Source organism: Somniosus microcephalus, unplaced genomic scaffold (assembly GCF_052327205.1).
Source record: "Somniosus microcephalus isolate GS21.2 unplaced genomic scaffold, FLI_Smic_1.0 unresolved_chr2, whole genome shotgun sequence".
NCBI classification, from domain to species: domain Eukaryota; kingdom Metazoa; phylum Chordata; class Chondrichthyes; order Squaliformes; family Somniosidae; genus Somniosus; species Somniosus microcephalus.
The window spans coordinates 20,414,938-20,440,391 of record NW_028225180.1 but is presented as its reverse complement, the minus strand read 5'-3'; the positions used below and the strand labels follow the sequence as shown (position 1 = coordinate 20,440,391).

Below are 25,454 nucleotides of genomic sequence, written 5' to 3'. Positions count from 1 at the left end.
AAAGCTCCCTCTACACTGTCCCATCAAACACTCCCAGGGCAGGTACAGCACGGGTTAGATACAGAGTAAAGCTCCCTCTACACTGTCCCATCAAACACTCCCAGGGCAGGTACAGCACGGGTTAGATAAAGAGTAAAGCTCCCTCTACACTGTCCCATCAACCACTCCCAGGGCAGGTACAGCATGGGTTAGATACAGTGTAGAGCTCCCTCTACACTGTCCCATCAAACACTCCCAGGGCAGGTACAGCAACGGGTTAGATACAGTGCAGAGCTCCCTCCACACTGTCCCATCAAACACTCCCGGGGCAGGTACAGCACAGGTTAGATACAGAGTAAAGCTCCCTCTACACTGTCCCGTCAACACTCCCAGGGCAGGTACAGCACGGGTTAGATACAGAGTAAAGCTCCCTCTACACTGTCCCATCAAACACTCCCGGGGCAGGTACAGCACGGGTTAGATACAGAGTAAAGCTCCCTCTACGCTGTCCCATCAAACACTCCCAGGGCAGGTACAGCACGGGTTAGATACAGAGTAAAGCTCCCTCTACACTGTCCCATCAAACACTCCCGGGGCAGGTACAGCACGGGTTAGATACAAAGTAAAGCTCCCTCTACGCTGTCCCATCAAACACTCCCAGGGCAGGTACAGCACAGGTTAGATACAGAGTAAAGCTCCCTCTACGCTGTCCCATCAAACACTCCCAGGGCAGGTACAGCACAGGTTAGATGCAGAGTAAAGCTCCCTCTACACTGTCCCGTCAACACTCCCAGGGCAGGTACAGCACGGGTTAGATACAGAGTAAAGCTCCCTCTACACTGTCCCATCAAACACTCCCGGGGCAGGTACAGCACGGGTTAGATACAGAGTAAAGCTCCCTCTACGCTGTCCCATGAAACACTCCCAGGGCAGGTACAGCACGGGTTAGATACAGAGTAAAGCTCCCTCTACACTGTCCCATCAAACACTCCCGGGGCAGGTACAGCACGGGTTAGATACAGAGTAAAGCTCCCTCTACGCTGTCCCATCAAACACTCCCAGGGCAGGTACAGCACGGGTTAGATACAGAGTAAAGCTCCCTCTACACTGTCCCATCAAACACTCCCAGGGCAGGTACAGCACGGGTTAGATACAGAGTAAAGCTCCCTCTACACTGTCCCATCAAACACTCCCGGGGCAGGTACAGCACGGGTTAGATACAGAGTAAAGCTCCCTCTACGCTGTCCCATCAAACACTCCCAGGGCAGGTACAGCACGGGTTATATACAGTGTAGAGCTCCCTCTACACTGTCCCATCAAACACTCCCAGGGCAGGTACAGCACGGGTTAGATACAGAGTAAAGCTCCCTCTACACTGTCCATCAAACACTCCCAGTGCAGGTACAGCACGGGTTAGATGCAGAGTAAAGCTCCCTCTACACTGCCCCTTCAAACACTCCCAGGGCAGGTACGGCACGGGTTAGACACAGAGTAAAGCTCCCTCTACACTGTCTCATCAAACACTCCCAGGGCAGGTACAGCACGGGTTAGATACAGAGTAAAGCTCCCTCTACACTGTCCCATCAAACACTCCCAGGGCAGGTACAGCATGGGTTAGATACAGAGTAAAGCTCCCTCTGCACTGTCCCATCAAACACTTCCAGGGCAGGTATAGCACAGGTTAGATACAGTGCAGAGCTCCCTCTACACTGTCCCATCAAACACTCCCAGGCCAGGTACAGCACGGGGTTAGATACAGAGTACAGCTCCCACTACACTGTCCCATCAAACTCTCGCAGGGCAGGTGCAGCACGGGTTCGATACAGAGTAGAGCTCCCTCTACACTGACCCATCAAATACTCCCAGGGCAGGTACAGCACGGGTTAATTACAGAGTACAGCTCCCTCTACACTGTCCCATCAAACACTCCCAGGGCAGGTACAGCACAGGTTAGATACAGAGTAAAGCTCCCTCTACACTGTCCCATCAAACACTCCCAGGGCAGGTACAGCACGGGGTTAGATATAGAGTACAGCTCCCTCTACACTGTCCCATCAAACACTCCCGGGGCAGGTTCAGCATGGGTTCGATACAGAGTAAAGCTCCCTCTACACTGTCCCGTCAACACTCCCAGGGCAGGTACAGCACGGGTTAGATACAGAGTAAAGCTCCCTCTACACTGTCCCATCAAACACTCCCGGGGCAGGTACAGCACGGGTTAGATACAGAGTAAAGCTCCCTCTACGCTGTCCCATCAAACACTCCCAGGGCAGGTACAGCACGGGTTAGATACAGAGTAAAGCTCCCTCTACACTGTCCCATCAAACACTCCCGGGGCAGGTACAGCACGGGTTAGATACAGAGTAAAGCTCCCTCTACGCTGTCCCATCAAACACTCCCAGGGCAGGTACAGCACAGGTTAGATACAGAGTAAAGCTCCCTCTACACTGTCCCATCAAACACTCCCAGGGCAGGTACAGCACAGGTTAGATACAGAGTAAAGCTCCCTCTGCACTGTCCCATCAACACTCCCAGGGCAGGTACAGCACGGGTTAGATACAGAGTAAAGCTCCCTCTACACTGTCCCATCAAACACTCCCGGGGCAGGTACAGCACGGGTTAGATACAGAGTAAAGCTCCCTCTACGCTGTCCCATCAAACACTCCCAGGGCAGGTACAGCACGGGTTAGATACAGAGTAAAGCTCCCTCTACACTGTCCCATCAAATACTCCCGGGGCAGGTACAGCACGGGTTAGATACAGAGTAAAGCTCCCTCTACGCTGTCCCATCAAACACTCCCAGGGCAGGTACAGCATGGGTTAGATACAGAGTAAAGCTCCCTCTACACTGTCCCATCAAACACTCCCAGGGCAGGTACAGCACGGGTTAGATACAGAGTAAAGCTCCCTCTACACTGTCCCATCAAACACTCCCGGGGCAGGCACAGCACGGGTTAGATACAGAGTAAAGCTCCCTCTACGCTGTCCCATCAAACACTCCCAGGGCAGGTACAGCACGGGATAGATACAGTGTAGAGCTCCCTCTCCACTGTCCCATCAAACACTCCCAGGGCAGGTACAGCACGGGTTAGATACAGAGTAAAGCTCCCTCTACACTGTCCCATCAAACACTCCCAGTGCAGGTACAGCACGGGTTAGATACAGAGTAAAGCTCCCTCTACACTGTCCCATCAAACACTCCCAGGGCAGGTACAGCACGGGTTAGACACAGAGTAAAGCTCCCTCTACACTGTCTCATCAAACACTCCCAGGGCAGGTACAGCACGGGTTAGATACAGAGTAAAGCTCCCTCTACACTGTCCCATCAAACACTCCCAGGGCAGGTACAGCATGGGTTAGATACAGAGTAAAGCTCCCTCTGCACTGTCCCATCAAACACTCCCAGGGCAGGTATAGCACAGGTTAGTAACAGTGCAGAGCTCCCTCTACACTGTCCCATCAAACACTCCCAGGCCAGGTACAGCACGGGGTTAGATATAGAGTACAGCTCCCACTACACTGTCCCATCAAACTCTCGCAGGGCAGGTGCAGCACGGGTTCGATACAGAGTAGAGCTCCCTCTACACTGACCCATCAAATACTCCCAGGGCAGGTACAGCACGGGTTAATTACAGAGTACAGCTCCCTCTACACTGTCCCATCAAACACTCCCAGGGCAGGTACAGCACGGGTTAGATACAGAGTAAAGCTCCCTCTACACTGTCCCATCAAACACTCCCAGGGCAGGTACAGCATGGGTTAGATACAGAGTAAAGGTCCCTCTACACTGTCCCATCCAACACTCCCAGGGCAGGTACAGCACGGGTTAGATACAGAGTAAAGCTCCCTCTACACTGTCCCATCAAACACTCCCAGGGCAGGTACAGCACGGGTTAGATACAGAGTAAAGCTCCCTCTACACTGTCCCATCAAACACTCCCAGGGCAGGTACAGCACGGGTTAGATACAGAGTAAAGCTCCCTCTACACTGTCCCATCAAACACACCCAGGGCAGGTTCAGCACGGGTTAGATACCAAGTAAATCTCCCTCTACACTGTCCCATCAAACACTCCCAGGGCAGGTACAGCACGGGGTTAGATACAGAGTAAAGCTCCCTCTACACTGTCCCATCAAACACTCCCAGGGCAGGTACAGCACGGGTTAGATACAGAGTAAAGCTCCCTCTACACTGTCCCATCAAACACTCCCAGGGCAGGTACAACACGGGTTAGATACAGACTAAAGCTCCATCGACACTGTCCCATCAAACACTCCCAGGGCAGCTACAGCACGGGTTAGATACAGAGTAAAGCTCCCTCTACACTGTCCCATCAGACACTCACAGGGCAGGTACAGCACGGGTTAGATATAGAGTAAAGCTCCCTCTACACTGTCCCATCAAACACTCCCGGGACAGGTACAGCACGGGTTAGATACAGAGTAAAGTTCCCTCTACACTGTCCCATCAAACACTCCCAGGGCAGGTACAGCACGGGTTAGATACAGAGTAAAGTTCCCTCTACACTGTCCCATCAAACACTCCCAGGGCAGGTACAGCACGGGTTAGATACAGAGTAAAGTTCCCTCTACACTGTCCCATCAAACACTCCCAGGGCAGGTACAGCACGGGTTAGATACAGAGTAAAGTTCCCTCTACACTGTCCCATCAAACACTCCCAGGGCAGGTACAGCACGGGTTAGATACAGTGTAAAGCTCCCTCTACACTGTCCCATCAAACACTCCCGGGACAGGTACAGTGCGGGTTAGATACAGTGCAGAGCTCCCTCTATGCTGCCGCGTCATTCTAAAGATTGGGCCGGTGTGTGGTTGGTTTTCCAGGTATGTGTTCCTTCACCAGAAAGCGTACCAGTCGAAGGACACGGCAATCGAATCCACCGTGATTACCAAGGTGAAAGGTTTCGGCACATCCTCGCTCCCCAACAAAACTGTGAACGTGATGGACGTGGCAGATTACGTCATCCCGCCCCAGGTACTTCAGCTGTCTGCAGCAAGCAGTTAGGAAGGCAAATGGTATGTTGACCTTCATTGCAAGAGGATTTGAGTACAGGAGCAAGGATGTCTTACTACAGTTATACAGGGCCTTGGTGAGACCACACCTGGAGTACTGTGTGCAGTTTTGGTCTCCTTACCTAAGAAAGGATATACTGGCCATAGAGGGAGTGCAGCGAAGGTTCACCAGACTGATTCCTGGGATGGCAGGGCTGTCGTATGAGGAGAGATTGGGTCGACTAGGCCTGTATTCACTAGAGTTTAGAAGAATGAGAGGGGATCTCATTGAAACGTATAAAATTCTGACAGGGCTGGACAGACTGGATGCAGGGAGGATGTTTCCCCTGGCTGGGGGGTCTAGAACGAGGGGTCACAGTCTCAGGATACGGGGTAGGACATTTAGGACTGAGATGAGGAGAAATTCTTCACTCAGAGGGTGGTGAACCTGTGGAATTCTCTACCACAGAAGGCTGTGGAGGCCAAGTCACTGAATATATTTAAGAAGGAGATAGACAGATTTCTAGACACAAAAGGCATCAAGGGGTATGGGGAGAGAGCGGGAATATGGGATTGAGATAGAGGATCAGCCAGGATCACATTGAATGGCGGAGCAGGCTCGAAGGGCCGAATGGCCGACTCCTGCTCCTATTTTTCTCTTCATGGTCTGTGAGGCTCACTGCGCCCCAGTAGGTGAGACCACACCTGGAGTACTGCGGACAGTTCTGGTCTCCTTATTTAAGGAAGGATATACTTGCATTGGAGGCAGTTCAGAGAAGGTTCACGAGGTTGATTCCGGGGATGAAGGGGTTGTCTTATGAGGAAAGGTTGAGCAGGTTGGGCCTATACTCACTGGGGTTTAGAAGAATGAGAGGGGATCTTATTGAAACATAAAAGATTCTGAGGGGGCTCGACAGGGTAGATGCAGAGAGGATGTTTCCCCTCGTGGGGGAATCTAGAACTAGGGGGCATAGATTCAGAATAAGGGGGCACCCATTTAAAACGGAGATGAGGAGGAATTCCTTCTCAGAAGGTCGCGAATCTTTGGAATTTTTTTCCCCAGAGTTGTGGAGGCTGGGTCATTGAATATATTTAAGGTGGAGATAGACAGATTTTTGAACGATAAGGGAGTCGAGGGTTATCGGGAACGGGCAGCAAGTGGAGTTGAGGCAGATGATCAGTCGTGATCTTATTGAATGGCGGAGCAGGCTTGAGGGGCCGAATGGCCGACTCCGACTACTATTTCTTATGTTCTTATGTAAACTGGTTCAGCCTCAGCTGGAGTATTGTGTCCAATTCTGGGCACCACACTTGGGAGAGGGTGCAGAGGGGATTTACTCGAATCAGCATAAGAACATACGAATCAGGAGCAGGAGTCGGCCATTCGGCCCCTCGAGCCTGCTCCGCCATTCAATAAGATCATGGCTGATCATCTGCCTCAACTCCACTTTCCTGCCTTATCTCCATATCACTTGATTCCCCGAGAGTCCAGAAATCTATCTATCGCAGCCTTGAATATACTCAATGACTCAACATCCACAGCCCTCTGGGGCAGAGAATTCCAAAGATTCACCGCCCTCTGAGTGAAGAAATTGCTCCTCATCTCGGTCTTAAATGGCCGACCCCTTATCCTGAGACTGTGACCCCTGGTTCTAGACTCTCCAGCCAAGGGGGAAACAGCCTCTCAGCATCTACCCTGTCAATCCCCCTCAGAATCTTGTATGTTTCAATGAGATCACCTCTCATTCTTCTAAACTCCAGAGAGTATCGGCCCATTCTACACAATCTCTCCTCATAGGACAGCCCTCTCATCCCAGGATGAGAATGGTACCAGGGATGAGGGACTTCAGTGATGTGGAGAGACTGGAGAAGCTGGGATTGTTCTCCTTAGAGCAGAGAAGGTTAAGGGGAGATTGACCAGAATGGTACCAGGGATGAGGGACTTCAGTGATGTGGAGAGACTGGAGAAGCTGGGGTTGTTCTCCTTAGAGCAGAGAAGGTTAAGGGGAGATTGACCAGAATGGTACCAGGGATGAGGGACTTCAGTTACGTGGAGAGACTGGAGAAGCTGGGGTTGTTCTCCTTAGAGCAGAGAAGGTTAAGGGGAGATTGACCAGAATGGTACCAGGGATGAGGGACTTCAGTTACGTGGAGAGACTGGAGAAGCTGGGGTTGTTCTCCTTAGAGCAGAGAAGGTGAAGGGGAGATTTAATCGAGGTGTTCAAAATTATGAAGGGTTTTGATAGAGTAAATAAGAAGAAACTGTTTCCAGTGGCAGGAGGGTCGGTGACCAGAGGACACAGATTGAAGATAATCGGCAAAAGAACCAGAGGGGAGGATGAGAAAAATATATTTTATGCAGCGAGTTGTTCTCTCTCTCTCTGTATCTCTCTGTGTCTCTCTCTCTCATTCACTTTCTCTCTGTGTCTAACAGGGAGCTGCTGTATTCTGCATTGTTACCTCCACCCGAATCACAGAGAACCAGGTTCAGGGCATCTGTCCAGAGGTGAGAACAATCAACATGTGCGATCTTGCTGTGCACAATATCGCAGCCAACAGTTTGGACAGTGACCGCTCCTGGAGACCCTCAGACCACAGACATTGACCGCTCCTGGAGACTCTCAGACCACAGACACTGACCGCTCCTGGAGACCCTCAGACCACAGACACTGACCGCTCCTGGAGACCCTCAGACCACAGACACTGACCGCTCCTGGAGACCCTCAGGCCACAGACACTGACCGCCCCTGGAGACTCTCAGACCACAGACACTGACCGCTCCTGGAGACCCTCAGACCACAGACACTGACAGCTCCTGGAGACTCTCAGACCACAGACACTGACCGCTCCTGGAGACTCTCAGACCACAGACACTGACCGCTCCTGGAGACTCTCAGACCACAGACACTGACCGCTCCTGGAGACTCTCAGACCACAGACACTGACCGCTCCTGGAGACTCTCAGACCACAGACACTGACTGCTCCTGGAGACCCTCAGACCACAGACACTGACCACTCCTGGAGACTCTCAGACCACAGACACTGATCGCTCCTGGAGACCCTCAGACCACAGACACTGACTGCTCCTGGAGACCCTCAGACCAAAGACACTGACCGCTCCTGGAGACCCTCAGACCACAGACACTGACCACTCCTGGAGACTCTCAGACCACAGACACTGACCGCTCCTGGAGACTCTCAGACCACAGACACTGACCGCTCCTGGAGACCCTCAGACCACAGACACTGACCGCTCCTGGAGACCCTCAGACCAAAGACACTGACCGCTCCTGGAGACCCTCAGACCACAGACACTGACCGTTCCTGGAGACTCTCAGACCACAGACACTGACCGCTCCTGGAGACCCTCAGACCACAGTGACCGCTCCTGGAGACCCTCAGACCACAGACACTGACCGCTCCTGGAGACTCTCAGACCACAGACACTGACCGCCAATGGAGACCCTCAGACCACAGACACGGACTGCTCCTGGAGACCCTCAGACCACAGACACTGACCGCTCCTGGAGACCCTCAGACCACAGGGACCGCTCCTGGAGACCCTCAGACCACAGTCACTGACCGCTCCTGGAGACCATCAGACCACAGTCACTGACCTCTCCTGGAGCTCCTCAGACCACAGACACTGGCCGCTCCTGGAGACTCTCAGACCACAGACACTGACCGCGCCTGGAGACCCTCAGACCACAGACACTGACCACTCCTGGAGACTCTCAGACCACAGACACTGACCGCTCCTGGAGACTCTCAGACCACAGACACTGACCTCTCCTGGAGATCCTCAGACCACAGACACTGACCGCTCCTGGAGACCCTCAGACCACAGACACTGACCTCTCCTGGAGCTCCTCAGACCACAGACACTGACCGCTCCTGGAGATCCTCAGACCACAGACACTGACCGCTCCTGGAGACCCTCAGACCACAGACACTGACCGCTCCTGGAGATCCTCAGACCACAGACACTGACCGCTCCTGGAGACCCTCAGACCACAGACACTGACCGCTCCTGGAGACCCTCAGACCAGAGACACTGACCGCTCTTGGAGACTCTCAGACCACAGACACTGACCGCTCCTGGAGACTCTCAGACCACAGACACTGACCGCTCCTGGAGACTCTCAGACCACAGACACTGACCGCTCCTGGAGACTCTCAGACCACAGACACTGACCGCTCCTGGAGACCCTCAGACCACAGACACTGACCACTCCTGGAGACCCTCAGACCACAGACACTGACCGCTCCTGGAGACCCTCAGACCACAGGCACTGACCGCTCCTGGAGACCCTCAGACCACAGACACTGACCGCTCCTGGAGACCCTCAGACCACAGACACTGACCGCTCCTGGAGACCCTCAGACCACAGACATTGACCGCTCCTGGAGACTCTCAGACCACAGACACTGACCGCTCCTGGAGACCCTCAGACCACAGACACTGACCGCTCCTGGAGACTCTCAGACCACAGACACTGACCGCTCCTGGAGACCCTCAGGCCACAGACACTGACCGCCCCTGGAGACTCTCAGACCACAGACACTGACCGCTCCTGGAGACCCTCAGACCACAGACACTGACAGCTCCTGGAGACTCTCAGACCACAGACACTGACCGCTCCTGGAGACTCTCAGACCACAGACACTGACAGCTCCTGGAGACTCTCAGACCACAGACACTGACCGCTCCTGGAGACCCTCAGAGCACAGAAACTGACCGCTCCTGGAGACTCTCGGACCACAGACACTGATCGCTCCTGGAGACTCTCAGACCACAGACACTGACCGCTCCTGGAGACTCTCAGACCACAGACACTGACCGCTCCTGGAGACTCTCAGACCACAGACACTGACAGCTCCTGGAGACTCTCAGACCACAGACACTGACCGCTCCTGGAGACTCTCAGACCACAGACACTGACAGCTCCTGGAGACTCTCAGACCACAGACACTGACCGCTCCTGGAGACCCTCAGAGCACAGAAACTGACCGCTCCTGGAGACTCTCAGACCACAGACACTGATCGCTCCTGGAGACTCTCAGACCACAGACACTGACCGCTCCTGGAGACTCTCAGACCACAGACACTGACCGCTCCTGGAGACTCTCAGACCACAGACACTGACCGCTCCTGGAGACTCTCAGACCACAGACACTGACCACTCCTGGAGACCCTCAGACCACAGACACTGACCGCTCCTGGAGACTCTCAGACCACAGACACTGACCGCTCCTGGAGACCCTCAGACCACAGACACAGACCGCTCCTGGAGACTCTCAGACCACAGACACTGACCGCTCCTGGAGACCCTCAGACCACAGACACTGACCGCTCCTGGAGACTCTCAGACCACAGTCACTGACCGCTCCTGGAGACCCTCAGACCACAGTCACTGACCTCTCCTGGAGCTCCTCAGACCACAGACACTGGCCGCTCCTGGAGACTCTCAGACCACAGACACTGACCGCTCCTGGAGACCCTCAGACCACAGACACTGACCACTCCTGGAGACTCTCAGACCGCAGACACTGACCGCTCCTGGAGACTCTCAGACCACAGACACTGACCTCTCCTGGAGATCCTCAGACCACAGACACTGACCGCTCCTGGAGACCCTCAGACCACAGACACTGACCTCTCCTGGAGCTCCTCAGACCACAGACGCTGACCGCTCCTGGAGATCCTCAGACCACAGACACTGACCGCTCCTGGAGACCCTCAGACCACAGACACTGCCCGCTCCTGGAGATCCTCAGACCACAGACACTGACCGCTCCTGGAGACCCTCAGACCACAGACACTGACCGCTCCTGGAGACCCTCAGACCAGAGACACTGACCGCTCTTGGAGACTCTCAGACCACAGACACTGACCGCTCCTGGAGACTCTCAGACCACAGACACTGACCGCTCCTGGAGACTCTCAGACCACAGACACTGACCGCTCCTGGAGACTCTCAGACCACAGACACTGACCGCTCCTGGAGACCTTCAGACCACAGACACTGACCGCTCCTGGAGACCCTCAGACCACAGACACTGACCACTCCTGGAGACCCTCAGACCACAGACACTGACCGCTCCTGGAGACCCTCAGACCACAGGCACTGACCGCTCCTGGAGACCCTCAGACCACAGACACTGACCGCTCCTGGAGACCCTCAGACCACAGACACTGACCGCTCCTGGAGACCCTCAGACCACAGACACTGACCGCTCCTGGAGACTCTCAGACCACAGACACTGACCGCTCCTGGAGACCCTCAGACCACAGACACTGACCGCTCCTGGAGACTCTCAGACCACAGACACTGACCGCTCCTGGAGACCCTCAGGCCACAGACACTGACCGCCCCTGGAGACTCTCAGACCACAGACACTGACCGCTCCTGGAGACCCTCAGACCACAGACACTGACAGCTCCTGGAGACTCTCAGACCACAGACACTGACCGCTCCTGGAGACTCTCAGACCACAGACACTGACAGCTCCTGGAGACTCTCAGACCACAGACACTGACCGCTCCTGGAGACCCTCAGAGCACAGAAACTGACCGCTCCTGGAGACTCTCGGACCACAGACACTGACCGCTCCTGGAGACTCTCAGACCACAGACACTGACCGCTCCTGGAGACTCTCAGACCACAGACACTGACCGCTCCTGGAGACTCTCAGACCACAGACACTGACCGCTCCTGGAGACTCTCAGACCACAGAGACTGACCACTCCTGGAGACCCTCAGACCACAGACACTGGCCGCTCCTGGAGACTCTCAGACCACAGACACTGACCGCTCCTGGAGACCCTCAGACCACAGACACTGACCGCTCCTGGAGACTCTCAGACCACAGACACTGACCGCTCCTGGAGACCCTCAGACCACAGACACTGACCGCTCCTGGAGACTCTCAGACCACAGACACTGACCGCTCCTGGAGACTCTCAGACCACAGACACTGACCGCTCCTGGAGACCCTCAGACCACAGACACTGACCGCTCCTGGAGACCATCAGACCACAGACACTGACCGCTCCTGGGGACCCTCAGACCACAGACACTGACCGCTCCTGGAGGCTCTCAGACCACAGAAACTGACCACTCCTGGAGACCCTCAGACCACAGACACTGACCGCTCCTGGAGACTCTCAGACCACAGACACTGACCGCTCCTGGATACCCTCAGACCACAGACACTGACCGCTCCTGGAGACTCTCAGACCACAGACACTGACCGCTCCTGGAGACCCTCAGACCACAGATACTGACCGCTCCTGGAGACCCTCAGTCCACAGACACTGACCGCTCCTGGAGACTCTCAGACCACAGACACTGACCGCTCCTGGAGACCCTCAGACCACAGACACTGACCGCTCCTGGAGACTCTCAGGACACAGACACTGACCGCTCCTGGCGACCCTCAGACCACAGACACTGACCGCTCCTGGAGACCCTCAGGCCACAGACACTGACCGCTCCTGGAGACCCTCAGACCACAGACACTGACCGCTCCTGGAGACCCTCAGACCACAGACACTGACATCTCCTGGAGACCCTCAGACCACAGACACTGACCGCTCCTGGAGACCCTCAGACCACAGACACTGACCGCTCCTGAAGACCCTCAGACCACAGACACTGACCGCTCCTGGAGACCCTCAGGCCACAGACACTGACCGCTCCTGGAGACTCTCAGACCACAGACACTGACCGCTCCTGGAGACCCTCAGACCACAGACACTGACATCTCCTGGAGACTCTCAGACCACAGACACTGACCGCTCCTGGAGACCCTCAGACCACAGACACTGACCGCTCCTGTAGACCCTCAGACCACAGACACTGACCGCTCCTGGAGACTATCAGACCACAGACACTGACCGCTCCTGGAGACCCTCAGACCACAGACGCTGACCGCTCCTGGAGACACTCAGACCACAGACACTGACCGCTCCTGGAGACTATCAGACCACAGACACTGGCCGCTCCTGGACACCCTCAGACCACAGACGCTGACCGCTCCTGGAGACACTCAGACCACAGACACTGACCGCTTCTGGAGACCCTCAGACCACAGACACTGACCACTCCTGAAGACCCTCAGGCCACAGACACTGACCGCTCCTGGAGGCCCTCAGAGCACAGACACTGACCGCTCCTGGAGACTCTCAGACCACAGACACTGACCGCTCCTGGAGACTCTCAGACCACAGAAACTGACCGCTCCTGGAGACTCTCAGACCACAGACACTGACCGCTCCTGGAGACTCTCAGACCACAGACACTGACCGCTCATGGAGACCCTCAGACCACAGACACTGACCGCTCCTGGAGACCCTCAGACCAGAGACACTGACCGCTCCTGGAGACCCTCAGACCACAGACACTGACCGCTCCTGGAGACTCTCAGACCACAGACACTGACCGCTCCTGGAGACCCTCAGACCACAGACACTGACCGCTCCTGGAGACCCTCAGACCACAGACACTGACCGCTCCTGGAGACTCTCAGACCACAGAAGCTGACCACTCCTGGAGACCCTCAGACCACAGGCACTGACCGCTCCTGGAGACTCTCAGACCACAGAAGCTGACCACTCCTGGACACCCTCAGACCACAGGCACTGACCGCTCCTGGAGACCCTCAGACCATAGACACAGACCGCTCCTGGAGACCCTCAGAACACAGACACAGACCGCTCCTGGAGACTCTCAGACCGCAGACACTGACCGCTCCTGGAGACTCTCAGACCACAGACACTGACCGCTCCTGGAGATCCTCAGACCACAGACACTGACCGCTCCTGGAGACCCTCAGACCACAGACACTGACCGCTCCTGGAGATCCTCAGACCACAGACACTGACCGCTCCTGGAGACCCTCAGACCACAGACACTGACCGCTCCTGGAGACCCTCAGACCAGAGACACTGACCGCTCTTGGAGACTCTCAGACCACAGACACTGACCGCTCCTGGAGACTCTCAGACCACAGACACTGACCGCTCCTGGAGACTCTCAGACCACAGACACTGACCGCTCCTGGAGACCCTCAGACCACAGACACTGACATCTCCTGGAGACTCTCAGACCACAGACACTGACTGCTCCTGGAGACCCTCAGACCACAGACACTGACCGCTCCTGTAGACCCTCAGACCACAGAAACTGACCGCTCCTGGAGACTATCAGACCACAGACACTGACCGCTCCTGGAGACTCTCAGACCACAGACGCTGACCGCTCCTGGAGACACTCAGACCACAGACACTGACCGCTCCTGGAGACTATCAGACCACAGACACTGGCCGCTCCTGGACACCCTCAGACCACAGACGCTGACCGCTCCTGGAGACACTCAGACCACAGACACTGACCGCTTCTGGAGACCCTCAGACCACAGACACTGACCACTCCTGAAGACCATCAGGCCACAGACACTGACCGCTCCTGGAGTCCCTCAGAGCACAGACACTGACCGCTCCTGGAGACTCTCAGACCACAGACACTGACCGCTCCTGGAGACTCTCAGACCACAGAAACTGACCGCTCCTGGAGACTCCCAGACCACAGACACTGACCGCTCCTGGAGACTCTCAGACCACAGACACTGACCGCTCATGGAGACCCTCAGACCACAGACACTGACCGCTCCTGGAGACCCTTAGACCAGAGACACTGACCGCTCCTGGAGACCCTCAGACCACAGACACTGACCGCTCCTGGAGACTCTCAGACCACAGACACTGACCGCTCCTGGAGACCCTCAGACCACAGACACTGACCGCTCCTGGAGACCCTCAGACCATAGACACAGACCGCTCCTGGAGACCCTCAGAACACAGACACAGACCGCTCCTGGAGACTCTCAGACCGCAGACACTGACCGCTCCTGGAGACTCTCAGACCACAGACACTGACCGCTCCTGGAGATCCTCAGACCACAGACACTGACCGCTCCTGGAGACCCTCAGACCACAGACACTGACCGCTCCTGGAGATCCTCAGACCACAGACACTGACCGCTCCTGGAGACCCTCAGACCACAGACACTGACCGCTCCTGGAGACCCTCAGACCAGAGACACTGACCGCTCTTGGAGACTCTCAGACCACAGACACTGACCGCTCCTGGAGACTCTCAGACCACAGACACTGACCGCTCCTGGAGACTCTCAGACCACAGACACTGACCGCTCCTGGAGACTCTCAGAGCACAGACACTGACCGCTCCTGGAGACCCTCAGACCACAGACACTGACCGCTCCTGGAGACCCTCAGACCACAGACACTGACCACTCCTGGAGACCCTCAGACCACAGACACTGACCGCTCCTGGAGACCCTCAGACCACAGACACTGACCGCTCCTGGAGACTCTCAGACCACAGACACTGACCACTCCTGGAGACTCTCAGACCACAGACACTGACCGCTCCTGGAGACTCTCAGACCACAGACACTGACCACTCCTGGAGACTCTCAGACCACAGACACTGACCACTCCTGGAGACTCTCATACCACAGACACTGACCGCTCCTGGAGACCCTCAGACCACAGACACTGACCACTCCTGGAGACCCTCAGACCACAGACACTGACCGCTCCTGGAGACCCTCAGACCACAGACACTGACCACTCCTGGAGACCCTCAGACCACAGACACTGACCGCTCCTGGAGACCCTCAGACCACAGGCACTGACCGCACCTGGAGACCCTCAGACCACAGACACTGACCGCTCCTGGAGACCCTCAGACCACAGACACTGACCGCTCCTGGAGACCCTCAGACCACAGACATTGACCGCTCCTGGAGACTCTCAGACCACAGACACTGACCGCTCCTGGAGACCCTCAGACCACAGACACTGACCGCTCCTGGAGACTCTCAGACCACAGACACTGACCGCTCCTGGAGACCCTCAGGCCACAGACACTGACCGCCCCTGGAGACTCTCAGACCACAGACACTGACCGCTCCTGGAGACCCTCAGACCACAGACACTGACAGCTCCTGGAGACTCTCAGACCACAGACACTGACCGCTCCTGGAGACTCTCAGACCACAGACACTGACAGCTCCTGGAGACTCTCAGACCACAGACACTGACCGCTCCTGGAGACCCTCAGAGCACAGAAACTGACCGCTCCTGGAGACTCTCGGACCACAGACACTGATCGCTCCTGGAGACTCTCAGACCACAGACACTGACCGCTCCTGGAGACTCTCAGACCACAGACACTGACCGCTCCTGGAGACTCTCAGACCACAGACACTGACCGCTCCTGGAGACTCTCAGACCACAGACACTGACCACTCCTGGAGACCCTCAGACCACAGACACTGACTGCTCCTGGAGACTCTCAGACCACAGACACTGACCGCTCCTGGAGACCCTCAGACCACAGACACTGACCGCTCCTGGAGACTCTCAGACCACAGACACTGACCGCTCCTGGAGACCCTCAGACCACAGACACTGACCGCTCCTGGAGACTCTCAGACCACAGTCACTGACCGCTCCTGGATACCCTCAGACCACAGTCACTGACCTCTCCTGGAGCTCCTCAGACCACAGACACTGGCCGCTCCTGGAGACTCTCAGACCACAGACACTGACCGCTCCTGGAGACCCTCAGACCACAGACACTGACCACTCCTGGAGACTCTCAGACCACAGACACTGACTGCTCCTGGAGACTCTCAGACCACAGACACTGACCTCTCCTGGAGATCCTCAGACCACAGACACTGACCGCTCCTGGAGACCCTCAGACCACAGACACTGACCTCTCCTGGAGCTCCTCAGACCACAGACGCTGACCGCTCCTGGAGATCCTCAGACCACAGACACTGACCGCTCCTGGAGACCCTCAGACCACAGAAACTGCCCGCTCCTGGAGATCCTCAGACCACAGACACTGACCGCTCCTGGAGACCCTCAGACCACAGACACTGACCGCTCCTGGAGACCCTCAGACCAGAGACACTGACCGCTCTTGGAGACTCTTAGACCACAGACACTGACCGCTCCTGGAGACTCTCAGACCACAGACACTGACCGCTCCTGGAGACTCTCAGACCACAGACACTGACCGCTCCTGGAGACTCTCAGACCACAGACACTGACCGCTCCTGGAGACCCTCAGACCACAGACACTGACCGCTCCTGGAGACCCTCAGACCACAGACACTGACCGCTCCTGGAGACCCTCAGACCACAGACATTGACCGCTCCTGGAGACCCTCAGACCACAGGCACTGACCGCTCCTGGAGACCCTCAGACCACAGACACTGACCGCTCCTGGAGACCCTCAGACCACAGACACTGACCGCTCCTGGAGACCCTCAGACCACAGACACTGACCGCTTCTGGAGACTCTCAGACCACAGACACTGACCGCTGCTGGAGACCCTCAGACCACAGACACTGACCGCTCCTGGAGACTCTCAGACCACAGACACTGACCGCTCCTGGAGACCCTCAGGCCACAGACACTGACCGCCCCTGGAGACTCTCAGACCACAGACACTGACCGCTCCTGGAGACCCTCAGATCACAGACACTGACAGCTCCTGGAGACTCTCAGACCACAGACACTGACCGCTCCTGGAGACTCTCAGACCACAGACACTGACAGCTCCTGGAGACTCTCAGACCACAGACACTGACCGCTCCTGGAGACCCTCAGAGCACAGAAACTGACCGCTCCTGGAGACTCTCGGACCACAGACACTGACCGCTCCTGGAGACTCTCAGACCACAGACACTGACCGCTCCTGGAGACTCTCAGACCACAGACACTGACCGCTCCTGGAGACTCTCAGACCACAGACACTGACCGCTCCTGGAGACTCTCAGACCACAGAGACTGACCACTCCTGGAGACCCTCAGACCACAGACACTGACCGCTCCTGGAGACTCTCAGACCACAGACACTGACCGCTCCTGGAGACCCTCAGACCAAAGACACTGACCGCTCCTGGAGGCTCTCAGACCACAGACACTGACCGCTCCTGGAGACCCTCAGACCACAGACACTGACCGCTCCTGGAGACTCTCAGACCACAGACACTGACCGCTCCTGGAGACTCTCAGACCACAGACACTGACCGCTCCTGGAGACCCTCAGACCACAGACACTGACCGCTCCTGGAGACCATCAGACCACAGACACTGACCGCTCCTGGGGACCCTCAGACCACAGACACTGACCGCTCCTGGAGGCTCTCAGACCACAGAAACTGACCACTCCTGGAGACCCTCAGACCACAGACACTGACCGCTCCTGGAGACTCTCAGACCACAGACACTGACCGCTCCTGGATACCCTCAGACCACAGACACTGACCGCTCCTGGAGACTCTCAGACCACAGACACTGACCGCTCCTGGAGATCCTCAGACCACAGAAACTGACCGCTCCTGGAGACCCTCAGACCACAGACACTGACCGCTCCTGGAGACTCTCAGACCACAGACACTGACCGCTCCTGGAGACCCTCAGACCACAGACACTGACCGCTCCTGGAGACTCTCAGGACACAGACACTGACCGCTCCTGGCGACCCTCAGACCACAGACACTGACCACTCCTGGAGACCCTCAGGCCACAGACACTGACCGCTCCTGGAGACCCTCAGACCACAGACACTGACCGCTCCTGGAGACCCTCAGACCACAGACACTGACATCTCCGGGAGACCCTCAGACCACAGACACTGACCGGTCCTGGAGACCCTCAGACCACAGACACTGACCGCTCCTGGAGACCCTCAGACCACAGACACTGACCGCTCCTGGAGACCCTCAGACCACAGACACTGACCGCTCCTGGAGACTCTCAGACCACAGACACTGACCGCTCCTGGAGACCCTCAGACCACAGACACTGACCGCTCCTGGAGACCCTCAGGCCACAGACACTGACCGCTCCTGGAGACTCTCAGACCACAGACACTGACCGCTCCTGGAGACCCTCAGACCACAGACACTGACATCTCCTGGAGACTCTCAGACCACAGACACTGACCGCTCCTGGAGACCCTCAGACCACAGACACTGACCGCTCCTGTAGACCCTCAGACCACAGACACTGACCGCTCCTGGAGACTATCAGACCACAGACACTGGCCGCTCCTGGACACCCTCAGACCACAGTCGGTGACCGCTCCTGGAGACACTCAGACCACAGACACTGACCGCTTCTGGAGACCCTCAGACCACAGACACTGACCACTCCTGAAGACCCTCAGGCCACAGACACTGACCGCTCCTGGAGTCCCTCAGAGCACAGACACTGACCGCTCCTGGAGACTCTCAGACCACAGACACTGACCGCTCCTGGAGACTCTCAGACCACAGAAACTGACCGCTCCTGGAGACTCTCAGACCACAGACACTGACCGCTCCTGGAGACTCTCAGACCACATACACTGACCGCTCATGGAGACCCTCAGACCACAGACACTGACCGCTCCTGGAGACCCTCAGACCAGAGACACTGACCGCTCCCGGAGACCCTCAGACCACAGACAATGACCGCTCCTGGAGACTCTCAGACCACAGACACTGACCGCTCCTGGAGACCCTCAGACCACAGACACTGACCGCTCCTGGAGACCCTCAGACCACAGACACTGACCGCTCCTGGAGACTCTCAGACCACAGAAGCTGACCACTCCTGGAGACCCTCAGACCACAGGCACTGACCGCTCCTGGAGACTCTCAGACCACAGAAGCTGACCACTCCTGGAGACCCTCAGACCACAGGCACTGACCGCTCCTGGAGACCCTCAGACCATAGACACTGACCGCTCCTGGAGACTCTCAGACCACAGAAGCTGACCACTCCTGGAGACCCTCAGACCACAGGCACTGACCGCTCCTGGAGACCCTCAGACCATAGACACTGACCGCTCCTGGAGACCCTCAGACCACAGACACTGACCGCTCCTGGAGACTCTCAGAGCGCAGACACTGACCGCTCCTGGAGACTCTCAGACCACAGACACTGACCTCTCCTGGAGATCCTCAGACGACAGACACTGACCGCTCCTGGAGACTCTCAGACCACAGAAGCTGACCGCTCCTGGAGACCCTCAGACCACAGACACTGACCGCTCCTGGAGACCCTCAGACCACAGACACTGACCGCTCCTGGAGACTCTCAGACCACAGACACTGACCACTCCTGAAGACCCTCAGACCACAGACACTGACTGCTCCTGGAGACTCTCAGACCACAGACACTGACCGCTCCTGGAGACCCTCAGACCACAGACACTGACCGCTCCTGGAGACTCTCAGACCACAGACACTGACCGCTCCTGGAGACTCTCAGACCACAGACACTGACCGCTCCTGGAGACCCTCAGACCATAGACACTGACCGCTCCTGGAGACCCTCAGACCACAGACACTGACCGCTCCTGGAGACTCTCAGACCACAGACACTGACCGCTCCTGGAGACCCTCAGACCACAGACACTGACCGCTCCTGGAGACTCTCAGACCACAGACACTGACCGCTCCTGGAGACTCCCAGACCACAGACACTGACCGCTCCTGGAGTCCCTCAGAACATAGACACTGACCGCTCCTGGAGACACTCAGACCACAGACACTGACCGCTCCACGAGACTCTCAGACCGCAGACACTGACCGCTCCTGGAGACTCTCAGACCACAGACACTGACCTCTCCTGGAGATCCTCAGACGACAGACACTGACCGCTCCTGGAGACTCTCAGACCACAGACACTGACCGCTCCTGGAGACCCTCAGACCACAGACACTGACCGCTCCTGGAGACTCTCAGACCACAGACACGGACCACACCTGGAGACTCTCAGACCACAGACACCGGTCGCTCCTGGAGACACTCAGGCCACAGACACTGACCGCTCCTGGAGACCCTCAGAGCACAGACACTGACCGCTCCTGGATACCCTCAGACCACAGACACTGACCGCTCCTGGAGACCCTCAGACCACAGACACTGACCGCGCCTGGAGACTCTCAGACCACAGACACTGACCGCTCCTGGAGACTCTCAGACCACAGACACTGACCGCTCCCGGAGACTCTCAGACCACAGACACTGACAGCGCCTGGAGACTCTCAGACCACAGCCACTGACCGTTCCTGGAGACTCTCAGACCACAGACACTGACCGCTCCCGGAGACTCTCAGACCACAGACACTGACCGCTCCTGGAGATCCTCAGACCACAGAAACTGACCGCTCCTGGAGACTCTCAGACCACAGACACTGACCGCTCCTGGAGACCCTCAGACCACAGACACTGACCGCTCCTGGAGACCCTCAGACCACAGACACTGACCGCTCCTGGAGACTCTCAGACCACAGACACTGACTGCCAATGGAGACACTCAGACCACGGACACTGACCGCTCCTGGAGACTCTCAGACCACAGACACTGACCGCTCCTGGAGACTCTCAGACCACAGACACTGACCGCTCCTGGAGACTCTCAGACCACAGTGACCGCTCCTGGAGACTCTCAGACCACAGACACTGACCGCTCCTGGAGACTCTCAGACCACAGACACTGACCGCTCCTGGAGAGCCTCAGACCACAGACACTGACCGCTCCTGGAGACTCTCAGACCACAGACACTGACCGCTCCTGGAGACTCTCAGACCACAGACACTGACCGCTCCTGGAGACCCTCAGAACACAGACACTGACCGCTCCTGGAGACTCTCAGACCACAGACACTGACCGCTCCTGGAGACTTCCAGACCACAGACACTGACCGCTCCTGGAGACTCTCAGACCACAGACACTGACCGCTCCTGGAGACTCTCAGACCACAGACACTGACCGCTCCTGGAGACTCTCAGACCACAGACACTGACCGCCCCTGGAGACTTTCAGACCACAGACACTGACCGCTCCTGGAGACTCTCAGACCACAGACACTGACCGCTCCTGGAAACCCTCAGACCACAGACACTGACTGCTCCTGGAGACTCTCAGACCACAGACACTGACCGCTCCTGGAGACCCTCAGACCACAGACACTGACCGCTCCTGGAGACCCTCAGACCACAGACACTGACCGCTCCTGGAGACCCTCAGACCACAGACACTGACCGCTCCTGGAGACCCTCAGACCACAGACACTGACCGCTCCTGGAGACTCTCAGACCACAGACACTGACCACTCCTGGAGACTCTCAGACCACAGACACTGACCGCTCCTGGAGACCCTCAGACCACAGACACTGACCCCTCCTGGAGACTCTCGGACCACAGACACTGACCGCTTCTGGAGACCCTCAGACCACAGACACTGACCGCTCCAGGAGACCCTCAGACCACAGACACTGACCGCTCCTGGAGACCATCAGACCACAGACACTGACCGCTCCTGGAGACTCTCGGACCACAGACACTGACCGCTCCTGGAGACCCTCAGACCACAGACACTGACCGCTCCTGGAGACCCTCAGACCACAGACACTGACCGCTCCTGGAGACCCTCAAACCACAGACACTGACTGCTCCTGGAGACTCTCAGACCACAGACACTGACCGCTCCTGGAGACCCTCTGACCACAGACACTGACCGCTCCTGGAGACCCTCTGACCACAGACACTGACCGCTCCTGGAGACCCTCAGACCACAGGCACTGACCGCCAATGGAGACCCTCAGACCACAGACACTGACCGCTCCTGGAGACCCTCAGACCACAGACACTGACCGCTTCTGGAGACTCTCAGACCACAGACACTGACCGCTCCTGGAGACCCTCAGACCACAGACACTGACCGCTCGTGGAGACTCTCAGACCACAGACACTGACCGCTCCTGGAGACCCTCAGACCACAGACACTGACCGCTCCTGGAGACCCTCAGACCACAGACACTGTCCGCTCCTGGAGACTCTCAGACCACAGACACTGACCGCTCCTGGAGACCCTCAGACCACAGACACTGACCGCTCCTGGAGACCCTCAGACCGCAGACACTGACCGCTCCTGGAGACCCTCAGACCACAGACACTGACCGCTCCTGGAGACTCTCAGACCACAGACACTGACCGCTCCTGGAGACCCTCAGACCACAGACACTGACCGCTCCTGGAGACCCTCAGACCACAGACACTGACCGCTCCTGGAGACTCTCAGACCACAGACACTGACCACTCCTGGAGACTCTCTGACCACAGACACTGACCGCTCCTGGAGACTCTCAGACCACAGACACTGACCGCTCCTGGAGACCCTCAGACCACAGACACTGACCGCTCCTGGAGACTCTCAGACCACAGACACTGACCGCTCCTGGAGACCCTCAGACCACAGACACTGACCGCTCCTGGAGACCCTCAGACCACAGACACTGACCGCTCCTGGAGACCCTCAGGCCACAGACACTGACCGCTCCTGGAGACTCTCGGACCACAGACACTGACCGCTCCTGGAGACCCTCAGACCACAGACACTGACCGCTCCTGGAGACCCTCAGACCACAGACACTGACCGCTCCTGGAGACTTTCAGACCACAGACACTGACCGCTCCTGGAGACCCTCAGACCACAGACACTGACCGCTCCTGGAGACTCTCAGACCACAGACACTGACCGCTCCTGGAGACCCTCAGACCACAGACACTGACCGCTCCTGGAGACCCTCAGACCACAGACACTGACCGCTCCTGGAGACTCTCAGACCACAGACACTGACCACTCCTGAAGACCCTCAGACCACAGTCACTGACCGCTCCTGGAGACTCTCAGACCACAGAAGCTGACCACTCCTGGAGACCCTCAGACCACAGACACTGACCGCTCCTGGAGACCCTCAGACCACAGACACTGACCGCTCCTGGAGACTCTCAGACCACAGACACTGACCACTCCTGAAGACCCTCAGACCACAGACACTGACTGCTCCTGGAGACTCTCAGACCACAGACACTGACCGCTCCTGGAGACCCTCAGACCACAGACACTGACCGCTCCTGGAGACTCTCAGACCACAGACACTGACCGCTCCTGGAGACTCTCAGACCACAGACACTGACCGCTCCTGGAGACCCTCAGACCATAGACACTGACCGCTCCTGGAGACCCTCAGACCACAGACACTGACCGCTCCTGGAGACTCTCAGACCACAGACACTGACCGCTCCTGGAGACCCTCAGACCACAGACACTGACCGCTCCTGGAGACTCTCAGACCACAGACACTGACCGCTCCTGGAGACTCCCAGACCACAGACACTGACCGCTCCTGGAGTCCCTCAGAACATAGACACTGACCGCTCCTGGAGACACTCAGACCACAGACACTGACCGCTCCACGAGACTCTCAGACCGCAGACACTGACCGCTCCTGGAGACTCTCAGACCACAGACACTGACCTCTCCTGGAGATCCTCAGACGACAGACACTGACCGCTCCTGGAGACTCTCAGACCACAGACACTGACCGCTCCTGGAGACCCTCAGACCACAGACACTGACCGCTCCTGGAGACTCTCAGACCACAGACACGGACCACACCTGGAGACTCTCAGACCACAGACACCGGTCGCTCCTGGAGACACTCAGGCCACAGACACTGACCGCTCCTGGAGACCCTCAGAGCACAGACACTGACCGCTCCTGGATACCCTCAGACCACAGACACTGACCGCTCCTGGAGACCCTCAGACCACAGACACTGACCGCGCCTGGAGACTCTCAGACCACAGACACTGACCGCTCCTGGAGACTCTCAGACCACAGACACTGACCGCTCCCGGAGACTCTCAGACCACAGACACTGACAGCGCCTGGAGACTCTCAGACCACAGCCACTGACCGTTCCTGGAGACTCTCAGACCATAGACACTGACCGCTCCCGGAGACTCTCAGACCACAGACACTGACCGCTCCTGGAGATCCTCAGACCACAGAAACTGACCGCTCCTGGAGACTCTCAGACCACAGACACTGACCGCTCCTGGAGACCCTCAGACCACAGACACTGACCGCTCCTGGAGACCCTCAGACCACAGACACTGACCGCTCCTGGAGACTCTCAGACCACAGACACTGACTGCCAATGGAGACACTCAGACCACGGACACTGACCGCTCCTGGAGACTCTCAGACCACAGACACTGACCGCTCCTGGAGACTCTCAGACCACAGACACTGACCGCTCCTGGAGACTCTCAGACCAGAGTGACCGCTCCTGGAGACTCTCAGACCACAGACACTGACCGCTCCTGGAGACTCTCAGACCACAGACACTGACCGCTCCTGGAGAGCCTCAGACCACAGACACTGACCGCTCCTGGAGACTCTCAGACCACAGACACTGACCGCTCCTGGAGACTCTCAGACCACAGACACTGACCGCTCCTGGAGACCCTCAGAACACAGACACTGACCGCTCCTGGAGACTCTCAGACCACAG

General features: G+C 57.3%; 1 protein-coding gene across 1 annotated transcript in view; it reads left to right on the top strand.

The window, feature by feature from the left end:
• LOC147092242 (P2X purinoceptor 3-like) overlaps window positions 1–25,454 on the top strand; it is a 144,575-nt gene that overhangs the window by 17,047 nt on the left and 102,074 nt on the right. The window contains exons 2-3 of the mRNA XM_085975580.1: window positions 4,821–4,971; window positions 7,423–7,494. Coding sequence (XP_085831706.1) covers window positions 4,821–4,971; window positions 7,423–7,494 — 223 coding nt within the window. The remainder of the gene's footprint in view (window positions 1–4,820; window positions 4,972–7,422; window positions 7,495–25,454) is intronic.